At 50.7% G+C, this 22,233-nt stretch overlaps 1 protein-coding gene across 1 annotated transcript in view; it reads left to right on the top strand.

Moving 5' to 3' along the window:
- COL27A1 (collagen type XXVII alpha 1 chain) overlaps positions 1-22,233 on the top strand; it is a 146,843-nt gene that overhangs the window by 120,305 nt on the left and 4,305 nt on the right. Inside the window, exons 42-59 of the mRNA XM_061163229.1 lie at positions 919-975; positions 1,148-1,201; positions 1,957-2,010; positions 2,296-2,349; positions 3,134-3,187; positions 3,271-3,378; positions 3,839-3,946; positions 4,793-4,900; positions 6,605-6,658; positions 7,203-7,265; positions 7,770-7,823; positions 7,964-7,999; positions 8,109-8,126; positions 8,334-8,369; positions 8,613-8,639; positions 11,803-11,868; positions 12,681-12,849; positions 13,901-14,010. Coding sequence (XP_061019212.1) covers positions 919-975; positions 1,148-1,201; positions 1,957-2,010; positions 2,296-2,349; positions 3,134-3,187; positions 3,271-3,378; positions 3,839-3,946; positions 4,793-4,900; positions 6,605-6,658; positions 7,203-7,265; positions 7,770-7,823; positions 7,964-7,999; positions 8,109-8,126; positions 8,334-8,369; positions 8,613-8,639; positions 11,803-11,868; positions 12,681-12,849; positions 13,901-14,010 — 1,230 coding nt within the window. The remainder of the gene's footprint in view (positions 1-918; positions 976-1,147; positions 1,202-1,956; positions 2,011-2,295; positions 2,350-3,133; positions 3,188-3,270; positions 3,379-3,838; positions 3,947-4,792; positions 4,901-6,604; positions 6,659-7,202; positions 7,266-7,769; positions 7,824-7,963; positions 8,000-8,108; positions 8,127-8,333; positions 8,370-8,612; positions 8,640-11,802; positions 11,869-12,680; positions 12,850-13,900; positions 14,011-22,233) is intronic.

The following is a 22,233-nucleotide window of genomic DNA, read 5'->3' as shown; positions in this document are numbered from 1 at the left end:
GCATGGCAACCCACTCCAGTATTCTTACCTGGAGAATCCTGCGGACAGAGGAGGCTGGTGGGTTGCAGTTCATAGTGTTCAAAGTGTTCTACATAACTGAAGGGACTTAGCGCACACCCAGCGCTGGGAGGATTCATTGAGTGTCTGCGTGCAGCTGTGGCGGTCGGTGCTCACGCTTGCCAGCTGTCGGAATTATTGTCACTGCCTGCTGAGCACCGTGCAGGGACTTATGCATCACTTCATGGAAGCCCCACCACCTTCCATGGGTATCAACACTGTCCCCTTCACTGCCCCACTACCCCCCATTTTGCAGCTGAGAAAAAGCTCTGAGACCAGAAGGGCCCTGTTGAAGGCCTGGGCAGCTGGTCCCCTACAAAGCCAAGTGTGACCAAGTCTCTGCTCAGCTATCCTGGCTGACAGCCTGAGAGTGTCAGCCTCAGGGTATCCAGCCTGAAAATGAAAGTGATAGTCACTTAGTTGTGCCTGACTCTGAGACTGCATGGACCATAGCCCGCCAGGCTCCTCTGTCCATGGAATTCTCCAGGCAGGAATACTGGAGTGGGTAGCCATTCCCTTCTCCAGGGGATCTTCCCGAGCCAGGGATCGAACCCGGGTCTCCTGCATTGCAGGCAGATTCTTTGCCGTCTGAGCCCCCAGGGAAGCCCCCGGGGAAGTCTAGCATAGGGGAGGGTGAGGAGCAGCATCCTGTGTTCCGAATTCCTGCTTCCTTGCCCGGGTCTGCCTTGGACCCCATGTCTTCCCTTCCCTCTTGGCCTCGGTCTTTCTGTCTGCAACCCTAAGTAGACTGGGTTCTTCATCTCTGATGAAGGCCCTGTTGGCCTCAATGTGGAGTGTCTGGAATTCCCAAAATTCACCAGGAGCAGGAGTGTCATCTTAATGCTGGTTTCGTGTCCACAGGGGGAACAGGGAGAGGATGGCAAGGCTGAGGGGCCCCCCGGACCACCTGGAGATCGGGTAAGGGCCCCCCCCACCCATCCTCTGGACCACTGCCAGAGTGGAGCCCCAAGCCCCAGCTGTGTGGGGAGCCGGGGAGGGGGGAGGCTGCTGCGAGCTCCGCCGAGGGCGTGGCCCAGGAGGCCCGGGTCTGGCACCCCCTGCAGTCTTCTATTGTTGTCCTTTCATTTAGGGCCCCGTGGGTGATCGAGGAGACCGTGGGGAACCAGGGGACCCTGGATACCCTGTGAGTATCAGAGCTCCTGCTTGCTGGCAGCATCGCGTTGTAAGAGGGCATTCCTTGGCCTCTGTTTCGTGCAAGCTGGAATTAGAACAGCCTTCGCCAGGAAACGGGCCCATCCTTCCACCACTAGTGCCCAGGGTTTAAGCATCGCCAAGGGCTCATCCACCATCCCCAAGGGCTCGGGGGTCGATTCATACTGAAAGGGGAAGGGTCCGAGATCTTTCCTGAGGGAGGGAGAGGATGGGCAGGGGAGAGAGACCCTTCCCCTCCAGGACCCTCACTATCCCCATCTGTGACTGAGAACAGCTCTCCCAGCAGAAGCAATGAGGCCACTGAACGAGCACCAGGCCCCCACCTCCACCCCCACCCAGGCTCCTCATCCTTCGTCCTTGATGGCAGGAGTCCTTTCCTTGATTCCTGCTCGGCTGTGTCCTACTCTTTGTAATCCCATGGACCATAGCCCTCCAGGCTCCTCTGTCCATGGAATTCTCCAGGCAAGAATACTGGAGTGGGTTGCCATTTCCTCCTCCAGGGGATCTTCCCAACCCAGGGATCAAACCCGAGTCTCTTCTGTCTCTTACACTGGCAGGTGGATTCTTTCCCACCCATTTCCCAGATGAAGAAGCTGAGACTTAGGGGAACAATGCCACATGGCTAGGAAGAACAAGCACTTCCTTGGGGTCCTCCAGGCTAGAAGTTGCCCTGGCCCCCACTGCCTCCAAGATGAGCCCCTTCACCTGTCTCTCCTTGACTTCCAGGGGCAGGAGGGTGTACAAGGCCTCCGTGGAAATCCAGGCCAGCAGGGCCAACCCGTGAGTGGTGCTTCCTGTCCCATCCCCCTCCTGCCCTGAGAGGGGGGGCTGGTGGAGGAGCAGTGGGGGAATTAAAGATCTGGTCTCTTTAAAGCTTAAAGGGACCCACCCTGCGGGAGGGCCTGGAACAGCCCATTCTGGTTTCTCCTGCCCTGACCCTGGGGGCACCCCCAGAGCCTGCACCCCCAAACCCCTCCCCACCCCTCCCCCTCCAGGCGGAGACTGGCCACCCTCCCCGGGAGAGAATCCTGGGGCTGCCTTGCGTCATCTCACCTTGGTTTGCAGGGGCATCCGGGACCCCGGGGACGGCCGGGCCCCAAAGGATCGAAAGGGGAAGAGGTAAGCGGCTTGGATGCTCACGGGGAAGGTAGACCCTGGGACGGGCCTAAGCACATAGCATGTGGGAGGCAGCACTGGGGCGCGATGAGAGAGAGGGGACCACGGGGCCCTGAAGGCTGTGGTCCAGCCAGGATTCCTTCAGCCGGCCTTCGGGACGGGAGATGACCAGTCCCAGTCACAGAGGCTCTGGGAGGGGGACCGCCTGTTCGGTCAGCCAGTGGGATTTGAACCCCGGGCAGTCAAGATCCGAAGCTGGGCTCCCTTTCCACCACAATGCACTGCAGAAAGAAAACGGAGCAGAGAAGTGAGAGCGTGTGGAGGAAGACGGGGAGGGTGCCATTCATGGAGGCGTTCGGAGGCGGTGGAGAGGGAATTGCCTGCCTTCAGCCAGGCCTCCTGCACCTGCCTCCACTGAGGCTGGGCCAGGGCTGTCTCCATGCCCTCAACTTCCTCCCAGGGGTGCAGACACACGCCCCTGACGATCAGACGGACCTGCCAGCCGTGGGACTCAGCTCCCACCAGGAAGCTGCCAATGCCTGGAGCCTTTGCCACAGGGTTCCCCGTGAGGGCCCATGGCCCAGAGCAGGGTCAGGGGCCACATCTGGCAGGTCCCAGGGCCAGCCTTGATCCTGAGCTTGCGAGTGGGGGTGCTTGGGCCCATTGGCAGATTCAGATGCCGAGATAGAGGGGCAGGGCTGAGCCACAGAGGGATCTCCCTTCCGGAGCCCCTTGGGTTCTGCGCCTCCTCCAGGAAGCCTCCATCATGTGCCCCTTGATTTTTCAGGGACCAAAGGGAAAGCAAGGCAAGGCTGGGGCCCCAGGACGGAGGGGGATCCAGGTGAGTGGCCCGCAACTTTTCGCTTGCCCACCCCACCCCCTGCCCTCCCCAGAAGCCCTCACCAGCTTCTTGTTTACCCCCAGGGCCTGCAGGGGCTCCCGGGGCCTCGGGGCGTAGTAGGGAGACAGGGCCCCGAGGGTGTTGCTGGACCAGATGGGCTTCCTGGCCGTGATGGTCAAGCTGGACAGCAGGTGAGCCATACTGGGGGTTAACAGAGGGTGTCTCCATTCGAGATGAGGTGTGCGCATGGTGGGGTGCGGGGTGCCTAGGCCACGGGCCAGGAGGAGCAGGTTTGGGAACTTGGATGGGCAGAACCAGCATATCTAGAAGCTTCCTGCATGGGCAGTGGCTTCTGGATGATGGCCTGTCTCACTGTCTCTCCTTCATGCCAGCACCCAGAGGGACAACCCCTGTCCAGGGCAGAGAGCTTCTGGTTCTTAAGATCCTTCTCCTCCCCACCCACGAATCCTCAAATCCTCTTGTTCCGCTGGTCCAGCCATTCTTATACACAGGCAGTATGGCCTCCATCCCGTCTGACCTCCACCTCCACCAGGGTTCTCCCATGTTGGTGGATTTTGAAGTCACCCTGCCTCCTTTGGCTGCCTGTTTCCTGAAACATGAAAAATCTTCCTTTGCCCTCTTTCTTCACAGGGGGAGCAAGGAGATGACGGGGACCCCGGGCCCATGGGCCCCGCTGGGAAGAGAGGAGATCCAGGTGTGGCTGGCTTGCCTGGGGCACAGGGGCCCCCAGGATTCAAGGTCAGACACTTGTTAATCCTCTTATCCGCAACCCCCACCCTTTCTGCCTTGGTACTGACTACAGAGACCCTGACTACAGTGCTGACATGGGCACCCATGTCCCAGGGACCATGTGGAAAACGGAGTCTACTTTCTCAGGGGTCCGTCCCCAGGCTTGAACCTGGCTTAAAGGTTAATCCCCAGAGCTATAATACTGCCCCCTACCAGGCCTTTGAGGCTGTCAACTCTTTGTTGAGTTGTCCGTGGGCGCCCTCTTGTGGGCCTTTGTGGAGCAATGGCTGTTGCTAGCTGCTGGGACCCTCCAAGGCATCTTTTCAGAAGTTTCCTTGATCGGCAGGGGAGGCATTCATGAGGCTGTCTGAGCCCAGGGTTAGACACTTGAAGGGAAGATTGAGATGGCAGGGCTGTCACCCTCTGAGCTTGAAGTTCAGTTGGAGAGAGGTTGTAAGCCTCTTTAAAGACAGAGGGCAGAGGGGAGAGGAGGCCTTGGCCCGTGGAAGATTTAAATGAGGCAAGAAGGGGAGGCAACATTCTAGGCAAGAGGAACAGCGTGATTGGAGGTAGGGACTGCCTGGCCTGTTGGGAAGAAACAATGAAGAGGAAAGGTATGTGAGAGAAGGGACAGGAAGTGGGCCCTTCAATGCCAGAATAAGAAAAGAGACTTTCTTCTTAAGGAGGCTGAAGTTTTGAGCACCCTCCCCCATCCCCAGGCCTACACCTGTTGCCCCAGCAACCAGAGATGTTACCTGACCCAGTGGAATCACTGTTCTATCTCTCCAACTGCCCTCCTCATCTTCTAGAGCCGTTTTCTCCCTTTGACTGGTCATCTTGGTGTATTTCTTTAAGGGTGAAAGTGGGTTACCTGGGCAGATGGGACCCCCTGGCAAACGAGGGACAGAAGGTGGAATGGGGCTTCCTGGGAACCAGGGGGAGCCTGGATCCAAAGGCCAGCCGGTAAGTGAGCCCCAGGGAACACACGTGCACACACGTGAGCACACACGCACACAGACCCACCAGCTACTTTCCTGCTCTGTAACAAGCACAGAGCAACACTCTCCATGGGCACGAGATACCACTCTGCCTCCCCTGAGTCAGGGATGAGGGGATGGAAGAAAGCTGAGAAATGAGATATGAGTGGTCCCTTAAGAGTGAGGAGAGGCCATCCCAACCAGAACCTTAAGTAGCCTGAAATAACCCTGAATCCCAGCTTTCCCAGGTGGTGCTAGTGGTAAAGAACCCACCTATCCATGCGGGAGACCGTAAGAGACATGGGTTTAATCCCTGGATTGGGAAGATCCCCGACTCCGGTATTGTTGCCTGGAGAATCCTGTGGACAGAGGAGCCTGGAGGGCTACATCCATAGGGTCACAAAGAGTCAGGCACGACTGAAGTGACTTAGCACACACAGCCTTGTATCTGTTGGAGAAATTACATCTATAGTTTAAAAACTTCCCACAAAGGTTCAGATGACTTCACTGGTAAATTCCAGTCGTTGTTTATGGAAGAAAAATACCAATTCTGCATACATTCTTCCAGAAAATTGAAGGGGAGGGATACTTCCAAACACATGCTATGAGGTTAGCATCACCCTGATGTCTATGCCAGACAAAGGTTACAAGAAAAGGAAACTACAGACCAATACACCTCAGAAGTATAGATACAAAAGTTCTCAATAGTGTTTTAGGAAAATCAATCAAAGAATACATTAAAAGAATAGCAGGTCAAGATCAAGTGAGATTTGAAACTTCCCTGGGGGTCCAGTGGCTAAGACACCATGCTGCTAATGCAGGGGACCCGGGTTTGATCCCTGGTCAGGGAACTAGATCCCATATGCACCACCAAGAGTTCACATGCCACAAGTACAGATCCTGCATGGTACGACTAAAAATCCCACATGCTGCAGGTAAGAATCAACACAGTCAAATAAAGAAATGTATTTTTTTTTTTAAAAAAGAAGATCAAGTGAATCAGGAAAAAAAGATCAGGAATGCAAGGATAGTATAACATTTGAAAATAAATCAATATAATTCACCATATTAACAAGCTAAAATTTGTTGTTCAGTCACTCAGTTGTGTCTAATTCTTTGCAACCCCATGGACTGCAGCACACCAGGCTTCCCTGTCCATCACCATTTCCCAGAATTTGATCAAACTCATGTCCATTAAGTTGGTGATGCCATCCAATCATCTCATCGTCTGTTGTCCCTGTCTCCTCCTGCCTGCAGTCTTCCCCAGACTAAAATAAAAGATCTAATTAATCATTTCAGTAGATGCAAGAAAAGCAACTGATAGAATCTGACTCCATTTCTGATGAAAATTCTCAGCAAACTTGGTATAGAAAAAACTTTCTCAACTTGATAAAGGACAGTCATGAAAAATCTGTAGTTAATATTGTAGTTCCTAGTGAATGATTAAATTCTTTCTCCCAAAGAGCAGAAACAAGTTGGATACCTGTTCACACCACTTCTGTTCAACATTGTATTGGCATTTCTAGCCACTGCTATAAGGCATCATGTTTGTGAGCTAGTCACACTTGTTTGATCGCCTCGAGGTGGAGTGGCTGATATCCCTTCAAGGAGGCAGGCCCGGGGGTCCTGCCGGACTGGCCGGGCACCTTGTCTTGGCCTCATTTGCCGTCTCATCCTGTTCTCCCCGTAGGGTGACTCTGGCGAGATGGGATTCCCAGGAATGGCTGGCCTCTTCGGACCCAAGGTACAGATTCTCTATTCCTCTTGGGGTCCTGTCTATCCACCTGCTTGTTCATTTATTCATTCAACAAATATTTCTTGGGCCTGTGCAATGGGGGCTGGAACACAGCCAGAATCTAGCATGAACACCTTGTCTCCCAGCCTCACGTTCCAGCAGGCCTGGGTTCTAAGCCCAGCTCCACAGTGTATTTGCTTTGTGCCTGAGCAAATTACTTGGTCTCTCCAAGCCTCACTTTTCTCATCTATAAAATGAGCAAATTACTTGGTCTCTCCAAGCCTCACTTTTCTCATCTATAAAATGGGCACAGTAGCAGCAAAAGGTTGTTACAATGAAGATTAGGCCTATACCATTTAGCGCCGGGCGCCGAGCCAGCACCCTGCCTGCTGCTTACTAATTGTGGACATTTGTTGCTCTTTCTGGAGCCTCTCAGGGAAGGCATCTCTTGACCGGGAGGGCAAAGGCTGGGCAGACCCCAGGGGTGGTGGAGCTGCTGGAGCCCTCGCCCAGCAGCCACCCAGACACAGTAGCCCTTCTCCGCCTCCTGCAGGGCCCCCCAGGAGACATTGGCTTCAAAGGCATCCAGGGCCCTCGGGGGACCCCTGGCTTGATGGTGAGTCCTCTCCCGGTCTGTCCCAGCATGGTCAGTCATCCGAGGCCGGCCAGCCATCAGCTGGGTGACGTCACCCTTCCTGATTTTGAGCTCTCTCTGCCCACTGTCCCCACTCCTTTTCTTACCATTTATTTTTTAATTGGAGGATAATTGCTTTATAACGTTGTGTTCGTTCCTGCACACGACGTGAGTCGGCCACAAGCACACATGTGTCCCTCCCTCTCAAACCTCCCTCCCACCCCCGAGCCGGTTTCCACACCTTTGCTCGTGACGTTCCTGCCAGCGGGGCTGCCATCTTTCCCGCTTTCACCTGTTCCCGTCCCCCACCAATGGCCCACCCCAACGCACATCGCATGGGCTCGGCAGACACGCGGCCTGGCCCCGCCGGGGAGGTCTCCCTTCCACCTCCTGGGGGCCTTCAGGCTGCCCCCTACCCTCCTGTCCCGGTGATTCTGTTTCCCAGGCGCTGGGACAAGGACACACAAGCCTTTCTCTCCCCTTTAGGGAAAGGAAGGTATCATCGGGCCCCTAGGAATCCTGGGGCCTTCGGGACGCCAGGTATGTGCAGGGGGCTGGCCAGAAAGGCTGCTGGGGCAAGACTGTGTATGACCTGGAGCCAGTCCGAGCCTCAGTTTCCCCATCTGGGTGGTGGGGCTCCTCCTCCGAGCCCCCTCTCACTGGGCCATGGTTTCTTGCAGGGTCCCAAGGGCGACAAAGGCAGCCGAGGGGACTTGGTGAGTGGACGGGCTGGTGGGCAGGGGGGCGGGGCGGGGGGTGGGCAGGGGCCTGGCCCAGCTCAGCCTGCTCCTCTAACTCTGTCTCTCCGCTTCTGTCCCCTTCCAGGGATTGCAAGGTCCGAGGGTGAGTGGGCTGGGGTGTGAGGGCTGGGGGGATGGTGGAGTCGGGGGGTGGCAGGCACTCTGGGCTCTCCTGCCGTCACCAGTCATGTCCTGGGACCTCGGTCTGTACGCGGGTGGCCACGGCGCCTGGGTCTCAGGAGGAGGCCTGGGCTGGGATGGGGGATGAGAGGCCTTTGAGCAGGGCCTCACTGTTCTCCTCTTCCTCCAGGGTCCTCCCGGTCCCAGAGGGCAGCCCGGCCCACCGGTAGGTAGTGTGTGCGCCCCTTGAACTGCAGGGCAGCTGGTGGGACCCCAGGCTGTGTTGGCGGCCTTCACAGGACTGGCCCTGACGTCACAGGCCAGGCCTCCAGGAGAGTACAGCTCAGCCCGACAGAGACCAGGGTGGGGAGTTCTCTCTTGCCCTGAGAGCCCCTCCCGGCTCCCGACAGCCCCCGGGACTGCAGCACGCAGTCCCCATCAGACACAGACCCAGCCTCTTCTTTTGCAGGGTCCTCCAGGGAGCCCTATCCACTTTGTAAGTTGGAGAACTTTCTCTTTGGTCTACTTGGAGTACGGCCTGGGGTGTGGTGGGGGAGGGATGACAACAGACCGCCTCCCTGGCCTGGGGCGGCCCACCCTGCATCCTACATCACTCGATACTGAACCCTGGGCCCTATGCTGAGAGGCAGGAAACCCAGGTGTTAGCCAGAATGCACCCCGGACAGTGGATCCAGGAAGACCTCTCACCTCTGGCCCCAGGGTCCTGTTGGTCCACTCTGTGCTGTTCCACTGACAGATCTTTAAGCCTCTGGTACTGATTCCAACCCCTGTGTTTTGGGAAGGGAGCCTCCCCACACCAGTGAGCAATCTGGGGGACACCAGCTAGGTGTCCTAGGATTTAAGTCGGTCCTGACACTACTTGGAGCAGCATCAGATTCCACGGGTTGAGGGCTCAGTCCTACAAGATCACTGCTGGCTCCCCGCCAGGACCCCACACCTCCTTCCCTCACCCCTCTTCCCTGCCTCACTTAGGATGCCAGTGGCAAACCCAGGTCTCATTTGTGCTTCTGACCGACTAGCTATACACCAAAAGTTCCCACCAGGCCCTCTTCGGCATCTGTTAATTTGTTAGGGCAGCTCACAGAACTCAGAGACACATTCTATGTACCAGATTAGTGGCTTATTATAAAAGGCTGTAACTCACATGTGTCATTTTGGACTTCCCTCGTGGCTCAGCGGTTAAAAGAATCCACCTGCAACGCAGGAGACACAAGAGATGCGGGTTTGTTCCCTGGGTTGGGAAAATCCCCTGGAGGAGGAAATGGCAGCCCACCCCAGTATTTTGCCTGAAGAATCCCATGGACAGAGGAGCCTGGCGGGCTGCCTTCCACAGAGTTGCAGAGAGTCGGACACGACTGAGCGCACACACAGAGGAGCAGCCAGATGGAGGTTGTGCATCATCAAGCAAGGCCTGGGGTCGGGGCGTGAGCTTCTGTGTCCTTTCCGAATCTCCACCTGTTCCCCAACCTGGGAGCCCTCCAAGCCCAGTCCTTTTAGGATTTTAGGGAGGCTTCATTACACAGACACGATTGATTAAGTTATCGGCGATGGGCAATTGACTCAACCTCAGCCCCTCTCCCCTCCTTGGAGGCTGTGGGACTGAAAGTTGCCACCCTCTGATCACGTGGTTGGTTCCAGAGACCACCAGCTCCCATCCTTAGGTTACTTAGGAGCTTTCCAAAAGTCATCTCATGAACACAGCAAAAGATACCCTATTTCAGAAAATTCCAAGGGTTTTCGGAGCTCTCTGCCAGGAACTGGGTTGAAGACCAAGTATAGATTTCTTATTATGCATCACCACATGACAGAGTCCGTCCAGCTCAGATTCTGAGTCCAAAGAGGGTCAGGCAAGGTTGCAGGTTGGGCCTCGGTGTTCCTCACTGGCTTGAATGAAAACACACCCCCCCTCACAAGCCCTCTGGCAGTCTGTCCACATTTGACCATGGTCCTGGTTGACTGTTAGAAGCAGTCCCCGACTGTGTCCCAGGGAATGGCCAGGGGGAAGGACCGCATGGAGAAGGAGCCCCTGGCCACGAGCAGCTTGAATCCCTGCTCTTCTGCCCTCACTGTCCGTCCCTCTGTCTCACCCACGAGACTAGAAAGACAGCCCTGGCCTCTTCCTATACATCCTTCCTTCTTCAGTAAGGAAGCAAGCAAGGAGAAAATTAAGAGAGCTAGGAAAAGACTTTCCTTCTTAAAAAAAAAAAAGAGGATTTTGATTTTTTGAATAATAACTAATAGATTCAGTGCTTGTTATATGCTGCTTAGCATTAGTAGCACTTTTCTGGAATTCCCTTGTGGTCTGGTGGTTAGGACCCCACGCTTTCACTGCTGAGGGCTCAAGCTCAGTCCCTGAGCCCTAATCAGGGAATTAGGATCCCTCAGGCTGTGTGGGGAGGCAAAAAAAAAAAAAGAAAGAAATGCTTTTCATGTATTTTGCTGTTTAGTCACTAAGTTTGGTCCGACTCTTTGCAACGCCGTGGACTGTAGCTTGCCAGGCTTCTCTGTCCATGGGATTTTCCAGGCGAGAATACTGGAGTGGGTCACCATTTCCTTCTCCAGGGGATCTTCCCGATCCAGGGATCAAACCCAAGTCTCCTGTGTCTTCCTGCATTGTAGGCAGATTCTTTACCTTGAAACCATTTATTCCTCTCAACAGTTCTGAGTTTTATGATCAGGATGAGAGAACTGAGGTTAAGCAACTTGCCCAGATTGTACAGTTAGTAAGTTGCAAGGCTTGGGATCTGAACTTGAAAAGGACTGCCAGAGTCCTGGCTCTCGACCCCAACCCTGGGGCTTTACTCACTGTCAGATCTTCCCCGCTCTCGATTTTCATGGGGAGCTCGTGGAGCTATGCTTCCGGGAAGCCCAGGGCCAGGGTTGCAGGTGCAAGTGGAAGTGAGACAGTTACAGTGCAAACCAAAGGGGAGACCCTGGGGCTGTGGGAATGTAGAAAGAGTGGTCCACACCCAGCCTGGGGGCGGAGGCATCAGGAGAGAGTTCCCATCGCAGGGTGGCATCTATAGGATGCGTGCAGGGCAAGGTTTCTCACCCACAGCGCTGTGGACATTTGGAGCCAGATGATTCTTTGCTGTGAGCGATTGTCCTGTGCATTGGAGGATGTTTAGCTGCAGCCTGGCTTCCACCCACTGCATCCCAGTAGCACCGCCTCCTCCAGTTGTGACAGCCCCTGAAGTCTAGAGATATTGCCAGATGTCCTCTAGGGGGCAGCATCACCCCTGGCTGAGAACCACCAGAGCAGTAGATGGAATGATGGAGGAAGGGAGCAGGCAAAGTGAGCAGCCTGTGCAAAGGCCCGGTGGCTGAATAGAGGCTGGTACTTAGGAACTGAGAAGTGCAATAGTGTGTCTGGTGAGAGGCAGGACCAGAGAACACAGCACGCAGGCCACTTCGAGGAGTTTGGACTTAATCTTGGGGGTGACAGAGCACTATGGAAGTGCCTGGGGGAAACGAGCGGAAGCATCTGTTTGCAAGGAGAGGGAGAACAGAGTTCCCCGGAAGGCATGCTATGGGCCAGGATCCCACTGGGGAAGGTGGGGTGGGAGGGCCCTGGCTCAGACCCTGGGGCTCCTGCTCGGTGGGGGCCAGGAGGCACAGCCTGTCTTCTCTCTGCACAGCAACAAGACGACCTTGGGGCAGCTTTCCAGACGTGGATGGACACAAGCGGCGCACTGAGAGCGGAGGTACCGCCTGGGGTCCTGCCCACGTGGGGTCCCTTCCTTGGAGGGGGGGGGTGCAGAGATGATGACCCACATGTGGTCAGTGGCCTCCACGTGACCCACGCTGAGCAGTTCATGGCCAGCAAGTGACCCAGAAGCAGGGCCGAGTCCTTTTGCTCTCCTCTTGAGTCAGGTAGAGATGTCAGAAACAGCTTCTTGGTTCCCTCCCAGAATCTGCCAGAGGGAGGAAACTCGTCCACAGGCTCTGCTAAGACCCTGGCCAGGGTCTCAGCACCAGGATACCAGGCTGAACAGGGTCAAGCCCTGTCAAGAGTGCCCTTTGCTGCTTTGCTTTCCTCCCATGATGGGGAACTCACTACCTACCAGCTCAGACTGTCAGACTTTTCCATTTGTGCCCTGAGCGCGCTCTCCAGATTCACAAGCCAAGGGAAGGGCAGATGGAAAAGCTTGTTATCTTCCTTCCATTCTGGGGAGTGGGGGAAAGGGTAGTCAGTGGAAAGTCCTTCACCAACCCCTTCCTGAGGGATTTGGGACCCCTCCCTTGACTCCTTGCTCACAGGACCCTCCTGTTCTTCAGCAGAAGCCAGGCTGACTGTCCACATCTCTCAAGCCCCCAGGCCCTCTGGGTAGATCTGCCCCTGGCCACCGCTGGTCCCCAGTTTCTTTATTTGTTAAGTGGAGGGAGACCCAAGCATAGCCCCTGCAGGGAGCTCAGATGTCTCCTCAGTGGCGAGAACTTGTGGCTGTGAAGGCTCAGAGCTCCAGTCGGACAAGGACCTCAAGGGGCTGATGGCCACCCTCTTTTCTCACGACAGAGTTACAGCCATCCGGACCGGCTGGTGCTGGACCAGGGAGGGGAGATCTTTAAAACCTTACACTACCTCAGCAACCTCATCCAGAGCATTAAGACGCCCCTGGGCACCAAAGAGAACCCCGCCCGCGTCTGCCGGGACCTCATGGACTGTGAGCAGAAGATGGTGGATGGTACGAGGGCCGGTGGGATCTGTCTCAAGGGAGGGCTTCCTGGCCCCAGGGGTGGGGCAGGGCGGGGCAGGGGATTCCAGAAGGAGCTGAAGGAGATGGTTAACTGCTCTAAGACAGAACACTTAGCCATTACATTCTCCGCTCAACTGGACTGAGTGTCTGTCCTTGGGGAGGCAGTCATTCACTCAACAAACAGTCACAGAGCCCCACAGTGTGCCAGGCATTGCACCTCCTGGGGCGTGGGTATATGGTGGGAAACACAGAGGACGGGTCCCACCCTTCCAGAGTTGAACCTGCAGATCCACAAGCTGGGGATGACCACTTCACTGCAATGGGCCAAGAGCTTTGGCAGAAAAAGCCCCCAGGGCCAGGACGGCCCCCATCATAGCTCCCCTGGACAGCCAGGATTCCCAGTTTCTGTCCTCCGCACCTCATCCATCTCTCCTCTCTCTCTGTGAGCTGTGTGGTGCCTTGGAAGGACCACAGTTTTAGAGGTGGACAGACCTGAGTTCAAATGTCCGTCCTGCCTCTGACCTCTGTGAGCTGGGTGAGCCACCCTTCTCTCTGCTGCATGAGAAAGCTGTCCTACGCTATCAGCTGTGGGGCCTTTGGCTCCTTGGAAACCCAAAAGGGGAAACCAGGTGCCAGCAGAGCTGCCTGGTTGATGGGATAGAAGCCCTGACTCCCACCAAGCTTGGGAGGATCGGAGCCTTGGCAGCAAAACCTTTCAATTAAACAGTCCCTAAATCCCTCGGACAAGTGGCTCAGCCTCTCTCAACCTCAGTTGTCCTTTCTGGAAGATGATACTTCCCAGTGGCGACAAGGGGATGCTTCCCATGTGGCCCCTCTGAAGACTCTGCCAGCTCTGAGCTCTGCCCAGAGCGTTTCCTTCCATCACCATGGCTCACAGAATCCCTTTTCTGCTCCACCTCCCTGACTTCATGTCCAGATAGGACTCAGCAGGTGACCAGGTGTCAGATTCACCTGTAGAACCAAGTCTGGGGTTCCTCCCCACATACGTACACCGCCCCCCATCCCATGTTGCCTATAGGTACCTACTGGGTGGATCCGAACCTTGGCTGCTCGTCCGACACCATCGAAGTCTCCTGCAACTTCACACATGGTGGACAGACGTGTCTCAAGCCCATCACGGCCTCCAAGGTACCCATCTGCTCCCCAACGCTCACTGGCTTGCCCTCTCTACGCCCCTTGTCCGCTGTCCTGGACCACAGTCCGTCCAGGCTTGTGACTGAGCCTTAGCTATCTTGCTACATGACCTCGGGAAAGTCATCTCCTCTTTCTGAACCCCAGTTCCACATCTCTACATTTGGTTTCCAAATCCTTTTGTGTTGGGCGATGCTGATGGGTCTTTCTTCAAATAGAACTTTCTGCCTAATGTCTAAGAGCAGTTAGCCAAGCTGGCTTGGCTTGGACAACTATGACCATAAGCAAAAAACAAGTCAGCGTGATGGTCACCTGGGACACGTGTTCTGGGGTTGTGTATGCAAATATGTAGCTCATGTTTGGTGCCCACTTACCACGCGATGGTCTCTGGGCTGAGAATTTTAGGTGGCCCAGGGCAACTCCAACAAACCACAGTATGCAGCAGCGGGTGGAACATAACCACTCCCCCGGCTAAGAAGCCCCTCTCTGGATGGTGGGTCTGTAGTTGCAGCAAGTCCTCCAAATGAGACAATTCATGCTACAGAGAAAAGGGTTTCTCTGGCTGCAGAAGAGGTGGGACTCCAGAGCCCCCCAGGGGAAGCTCCGGAAAGTACTTTGTGCTGACCATGTCAGACCCACAGTCTGAATGTCCGTAGCCCAGCCAGCTGGGTAACAAGTCTTGGCTCGGTCCCCACCATGTGCCAGGCACTGAGCCAGGTGCTGGGTTCAACAGGAAACATGGCAGCCTCCACAAGCAGAGCTCACCGTCCAACAGGTCCTTTCCCCTCTGACACAGAGGGTCAGCGGCTTTGTGGCAAACCAGCCTGGCAGACGGGTGAGGCTGCCACCTGGGATGGCAATGTGACTGCCCATCTGAGTCGCCATCCCCATCAGGAACAATGAACCACTGTTCTGTGCTGGTCTCAGCCTAATGATAACCAGTGTTGTGGCTGGACCAGCCTCTCTGATTTTTATTAAGGTTGCAAAATGCCCTCCAGCAATAACCACCCGGAAACAGAAAAAAAAAAAAAATGTAGAAAGATTTATTACTTACAGGACCTGGAAATTACAGCACATCTGGGACCACACAGTGAGGTGTCTGGTAGAGAGAGAAAGGGACAGTGCATCTCCTTGTATTGGAGGAGGAGGCTAGGATTTCATAAGTTCACTCTGTGCTGGTGAATTTAAAACCTAAGGGTGGGAATTTAAAGCAGGAGAAGAGAAAAAAAATAAGTGGTCCAAATAGTTGTTGAAATCAACCAGAGCTCCAACACAAAGGAGCCGCAGTGTTGGGAGGTGGCCCAGCCCTTCCAGCATTAGTCTTTGGGGCTGGCAGTGTGTGTATTGGAGATAACCTTCTTTGAAGTGTGTGCCTCAGCAATCAGAGCTTAACTCAGGCACTTGCATCCCACAGAAAAGGAGAAAACCCAACTGTCCGGGCTTATACTACTCCCCTCTGCCCTGTGATGCCCTGTGATGCCCTGTGATGCCCTGTGATGTGAGGCATCAGAGTCAACAGTGAGAATATTAACCTCCTGGGTAGCTGATACGTTAACAGTCAGGGGTCAGGCACCTTGAAACCCAGGAAATACACATCTGAACAGGATCACAGTAGAAAATCCTGTAATTATTATAGAGGCAATAGTCTGAAATTCAGTCGGGAACTGTTGTCCCAAACTTGAAGGATCCTGTAATGAAACTAAGTCAGTGATCTGAGGTACCCTAGAATCTGTTCCAAGATTTGTGTAATACTGTGAAGCATTTATACATCTTGGGCATCGTGTGTAAGTAGGTCAATCTGAATCTATCCTGAATAGATAGATTGTTTCATATCTCATCCAACCAGTCTCTTGGCCCTGCTGCTGCTGCTGCTAAGTCATTTCAGTCGTGTTCAACTCTGTGCGACCCCATCCCTGGGAATCTCCAGGCACGAACACTGGACTGGGTTGCCACTTCCTTCTCCAATGCATAAAAGTGAAAAGTGAAAGTGAAGTAGCTCAGTCATGTCTGACTCTTCGCGACCCCATGGACTGCAGCCTACCAGGCTCTGCCGTCCATGGGATTTTCCAGGCAAGAGTACTGGAGTGGGGTGCCATTGCCTTCTCCCGCTTGGCCCTGGGAATAGGTCAATTCAGTAAAAGAGTAGTATCTTGTTTCAGGAGGCAGTGATATCCAAATAAGGTACAGTACAAGTAATCGGGTATTTAATTTAAAGAGGCATCTGTATGGAAACAAAAAAAGTCAAGAATTGCCTGGCAGTCCAGTGGTTAGGACTTGGCGTTTTCATTGCCATGGTCCTGGGTTCAACCCCTGGTTGAGAAACTAAGATCCCACAAGAGGCATAATGTGGCCAAAAAACAGAAAAAATGAAAAGTCAATGATTGGAGAAGATTATAATCCCAGTTTTTGAGTTCTAAAGGTACTAGTCAAGATTTCTAGATGTTGGGCTCCAAACATCTTCAGATGGAGTGAGGGCAGACAGAGGCAGTCTGATAGGTTTCCTTGGGTTGCAATTTGAATGTGTCTGGTGATCTTTCTGAATGGCCCACATGGCAACGGGCGTGAAGATTGTCCATACATGAATAGCTGTGATGATCTCTCTGCAGTTTATACCACGTTAGCCCAGTGTAGCTTGCATGGCTTTGGGAAACGTGCACTCTTCATTTTCCGTAGAAAATGAAATCAGAAGGGTGGGAGAAAAACTGGAAACATTAGTTTGGAGAGTTGTAGCTAGATATTGGAGGAGCCAAGAAGAATTCAGCATCCTGTCCAATTTACAGGTAGAAAACAAAGTCTCAGATGATTAACAGAACTAGAATCCAATGTCCACAACCATTGTCATCTGTACAGCCACCCCCATTTCTATTAAAGAGAGCCATAGAAAGACTAATTTATTTGCAAATTAAGTCTAATTTCAACAAATGTGGTTACTTACACAAGTGCAGCTAGAGGAGTGATTGACATGAAACTCTTTGCTGCTTTGCTGAAACCGTTCATAAGGAGTCTCAGATTGAATTTTAGAAGCTTCTTCAGGGCAAGAAACCAAGAACTAACCATCAGACTTTGCCTGCAATACCTGTAAATTTGGATAAATTCCTCTCTTCTCAAAGTGCCCAAAATATCTTCTGATACCTGTACCTGCCAGGAAGTGGCCTTCCTTACTCACCTGATAAGACTGCTGGGAACCCTGTAGTCAAGGTAACAGACCAATTTTTCCAAGGGTCTTTATTGGCTCCATGAAGTCAACCTTAGTTCCTTAAGCAATCTGGTCATATCAGAGTCTATATATCTCTCTCTCAAATATGACAATCCAGTCAAAGCCTTGCTGATAACCAGTATTTCCAATTGTGTCCTGTTACAAGAACAGATTCTTACTGAGTTTATGCAAATAACTATACTGCCATGAGAATAAGAAAACTCATAGAGTGAATTCTAGAAGGATCAGGTAGGGAGAAACAGCAATTATTTCTTCTTTGTTCACAAAGGTATACTTCCCCAAATTGCTGTAAGTCATTGCTAGCTTTAGAGAACAATTTTCCTTAAACGTGGAAACAAAGATTAGTAACTGCCAAACAAAAGTCATAAAAAATTATAATCATCCTCATCAGTTCATTCAGTCCTATGCAATTGATCACTGATCTTGATCTTTTGTTAGCAGTTTCATAAATCCAGTTTTTCCTTAGAGTTCTATAAATTCATGCCCATTCAGTGGTATGATTTAAAAGTTATCAAGAATCTGTACTTGTGAGAGTCCTGTTCATGAATCTGAAGATGGAGCACTTTTAAAAGGCATCAGAGTAAAGCAATAATTATAAATAACAAAAGAAATGACATTTTTCATGCCCACGGTTAAAGATCTGATGAGAGTTCATTATGATGAAGTTGTCAAGGAAAATTTTGTTATTTCTGTGACACACAAAATTTTAAGATAACTGGAGTTATGATGGATAACATTACATATCAGAATTTCAGGAATTTCATATGATTTCTTAAATATTGTATTAATAAAATATATCCATTTGAGGATATCCATAAAGAAGATGTAGCATTATTTCCTACTTGACAATATTTCCTATGTGATTTAACATATCAAATAAGCCTAATTAGTTTAGTGTCTCTCTTTTTATTAGGAAAGAGAAGGATATTTTGAGATGTTCCAAGGATCCTCTGGAAAACCCCAAAGTTACTTTCAGATAAATAAAACTTCATTTAGAATTTGACTTGCAGAAGTTTGTCAAAAATATCAAAGATTTTCAACACTTGATTACAAAGAACCACAGATCATTATTTTTAAAAATGCTTAATTATCTACTTAGCTGAAGTGACAAAGGATTTTAAAAGCAAATACAGAAGGTTCCATAGTTGTGAGCAAAAGTTAGCTGTTTTGGTATTGAGAAGACTGTTTTCTAGGTAACTAAAGATCCAATTAGGACAACAGGAAGCTCAGGAGATTATTCTGATAAAACACAAAATCTTTGCTTTCTAGCCAGATTACTTAAAAACTAAAGAATAACTTTTCATACTTTTAACAGGAGCAGATCAATACTCCAAAAAAATGTGTCCTTTTAGCAAATGAAAGAAAATTACATAAGAACATTATTGATATTAGTTTATGTTTTAAAAGCCTCTTATAATAACAATCCAATTTTAGCCAACTTGACCACACAAAAAAATTTTTTCTCTCTTCTGACAGTATGATTAAACTTTCTATAAAATCTTCATTAGACAGTAGACAAAGTCAGCTATCATCCCAAGCTAATTTTTTTTTTGTAATAAAAATAGCATGGATTTATTTGGCTAGTAAACACTGGAAAAGTTGTCTATCTGCAGTATATTTAATGCTGTTAACTCTGAAGACATACCTATTTTAATTAAAACAAATTTAGGCTAGCTTGTATTGATCAAAGGTTATCCCAGATCATGTGAACTTGAAAAAATTTAGATTAGTTTCTGTATTTCTGAATGTTAGGAGTAACTAATTCATAAGTGCTTATTTTTAAGCCACTTGAACAGAGCTCTTTTACACATTAACTTTGGCTATACCATTCAGAGATAGAGAGAAAAAAAATCACATACTCATCCAGAGATTACAAAAACACACAGACTCTGAGACCCTATAGCTTTCTTTCCAAAATTTTATCCAAGAATCAGGTACAATATAAAACTCACTTTTTTATAAATAACATTTGGCTCCAAATTGTGTCTGGCAGACAGAACAAGTTAAAGTTACCTGCTTCAGTAGCTAATACTTTCTACCAATATTTGTGGAGATGACTTAAGATCTGTATTGGTTCCTGACAAGTAATCTTAAGGAGGCTGTGGACTAGATATTGAATAAGAGAGCTTTTATAGCAGTTTGTATTTTGAAAGGTCCCTTTCTCTGCTCTATTGTTATTTTATTTTTTTTTCCTTCATACTCAGGCAATTGTAGGTAGAGTTTTAGTTACCTCCTGGGGTGTTTCCATTTCAAAGATTTAATCTTCAAGGGACAGAGAAAGAATATAAATTTTCTTCTAGGAGTTTTAGTCCCTGTTGTATGGTTTTGGCAGTTCCAATAAAATGTTGTAGTACTGCCCTGTAATTAGCGTAGTGCTCTATTAAAATAATTCCCTGGGTCAAATGGGGCCTCTTTGGAGTTGAAAATGAAGAGGGGGTCATCTGAATAACCACAACTGTGGAAACGGTAAACCCACTAGATCAGGCCAATTTTGTGCAGCAGGAGATGGGCCTCATCCTACGTTTTCCATTCACTGTGAGCCTTAGCAGTGATCACTGTGATGGAAGGTTGCAACCACGCCAAGAATAAACATCCAGGAGAGGAGGGGCCCTGGTGGAGTATCAGTGGTCTAGGGTCCTTTTCCTCCCCAGCTCCCTCTTTCTTATCCAAGATGGCTAGATAACCCTTTTCAGCTTTTCCCTTAAGGGATGCATTATAGAGTGTGTTTCTTAGTTCTGCCTTGTTCAGGGGAAAGCCCAGGGAGCTGAAGATCTTGGAGGAAATGAGCGTATAGCCTAGATGGATCTTTAAGAAAAATTATGGATTTTAGGGTCTTTAGAAATATTGGCCAGTTGATGCATTTTGGCAGCCTTGAATAACAACAATTGAGGGCCTATAACAAACAAATCAACCCTCCCAAATAGCCAGTTAGCACCTTTCTTTCCGTCCTGCTGCATAAAATATTTAAGAAAAATTTGGATTTCATTTAAGGTATAGTTTTTCATCTCAGTTTCTACTTCTTGATTTTCTCCTATTATCTTAATCCAAAGTGGGTTACAGGAAAAGTTTGGATGGCACTGTGAACTGTCTTCCCAGCTGGCCGCTTTCTTTCCCAGGGTGTTCCAAGAGACCTCTTTGGGACTGAGGTCTGCGGCCACTCACATGATGTGTGCGGGGTCTTTGGGAAAAGCCCTCAGGCTCCTGGAGCGAGATACCAGAGACTTGGCATGTTGGTATGCCCCCCGGGATGCTTCCATGGGGCTTTGCCTTTATCAAGAAACCCCCTCAGTATTCTTAGGAGATGCTGACATCAGATGTTTAGGACATTTATATTTGCCCATTAATTCTTTTAGTAACATCACACCAGGGATAGGAGCCATATACCCCACTGGGTCAGGGTATTGGGACAGCGATGAGTGAAGCTTGGCCCATGGAGACCATAGATCTCTGTTATGCTTTCCGTCTGGTGGTCCTCTGGTTTCCAGTTGCAAGGCTATTTCACTTTTCTGGCACAACCAACAACTCTGGGGTCGTAGGTGGAGGTCTCCTATCCTCCCCATGTACAGGAATATTTCTCTTATGCCTTCATCCCAGAACCTTTCCTTGGGCAGTGACATAGCCTTGTGATCCAATTCACTGTCCTTAACTCTGCCTTTGAGGCATGGAGGAGCTTTTGTTGTTGTTGTTGTTTAGTCGCTAACTTGTGGCCAACTCTTTTTCCACCCCACGGACTGTAGCCCGCCAGGTTCCTCTGTCCATGGGATTTCCCAGGCCAGAATACAGGGGTGGGTTGCCATTTCCTTCTCCAGGGGATCTTCCCAGCCCAGGGATCTAACCCACCCAGAGGACCTTTATACACATTAATTGTCAATTAAGGCCTTTATTGGACCATAAAGAAAGCTGAGTGTCGAAGAATTGATGCTTTTGTCTTGTGGTGCTGGAGAAGACTCTTGAGAGTCGCTTGGACTGAAAGGAGATCAAACCAGTCAATCCTGAAGGAAATCAACCCTGAATATTTATTGGAAGGACTGATGCTGAAGCTGAAGCACTAATACTTTGACTACCTGATGCAAAGAGCTGACTCGTTAGAAAAGACCCTGATTCTGGGAAAGACTGAAGGCAGGTGTAGAAGGGGATGACAGAGGATGAAACGGTTGGATGGCATCACTGACTTAATGGACATGAGTTTGAGCAGGCTTCGGGAGATGGTGAAGGACAGGGAAGCCTGGCATCCTACAGTCCATGGGATTGCAAAGAGTCAGACACGACTGAGCAACTAAACAACAAGGCCTTTATAATCAGTGGTCTCAGTGGCTAGTAAGAGCCTATGGCCTTGATCACACTGCTCTGGGAAGACTGTTGGATTATCAAGGCAGGCGTGACCTTTTGGGTTGGATCTTCTCCAGTGGCTCAGCAGTAAAGAATCCACCTGCAATGCAGAAGATGGAGCAGGAGCTGCAGGTTCAAGTCCTGGGTTGGAAAGAGCCACTGAAGAAGGAAACGGCCATCCATTCCAGTATTCTTCCCTGGAAAATCCCATGGCCAGAGGAGCCTGGTGGGCTATAGTCCATAGGGTTGCAAAAGAGTCAGACACGGACTGGTGACTAAACAACTGCAATAACAATCACAGGAATATGCAAAAGCACACAGCAGTGAGACAGATTCCTTTCCCAGATGCTAACACCCACCTGAATTAGGTGGTTAGTAAGCAAGCTGCAGGTCAGGGGCATCCTCTCCATGGATTGCAAGGGAGATTGTGCAGTCCTGCCTACTACACCAATTGTTAGGTACCTCTCAATCTATCAATCAATAACCATGTCATGGTCGGACCAGCCTTTGTGGTTCTTATTAGGATTTCAAGGTGACCTGCCGCAATAACTATCAGGAAACTTTGCGAAAAATAAAGGTTTATTATTTATAGGACCTGGAATTTACACAGCCCACTTGGAGCCACACAGTGGGGTCATGGGTAGAGAGAGAGAGAGACAGTGCATGGGCCTGGG

The sequence above is a fragment of the Dama dama genome, chromosome 16 (genome assembly GCF_033118175.1).
Source record: "Dama dama isolate Ldn47 chromosome 16, ASM3311817v1, whole genome shotgun sequence".
Taxonomy (NCBI): domain Eukaryota; kingdom Metazoa; phylum Chordata; class Mammalia; order Artiodactyla; family Cervidae; genus Dama; species Dama dama.
Note: the sequence above shows the minus strand (reverse complement) of the source record. Positions and strands in the feature narration are given on the sequence as shown.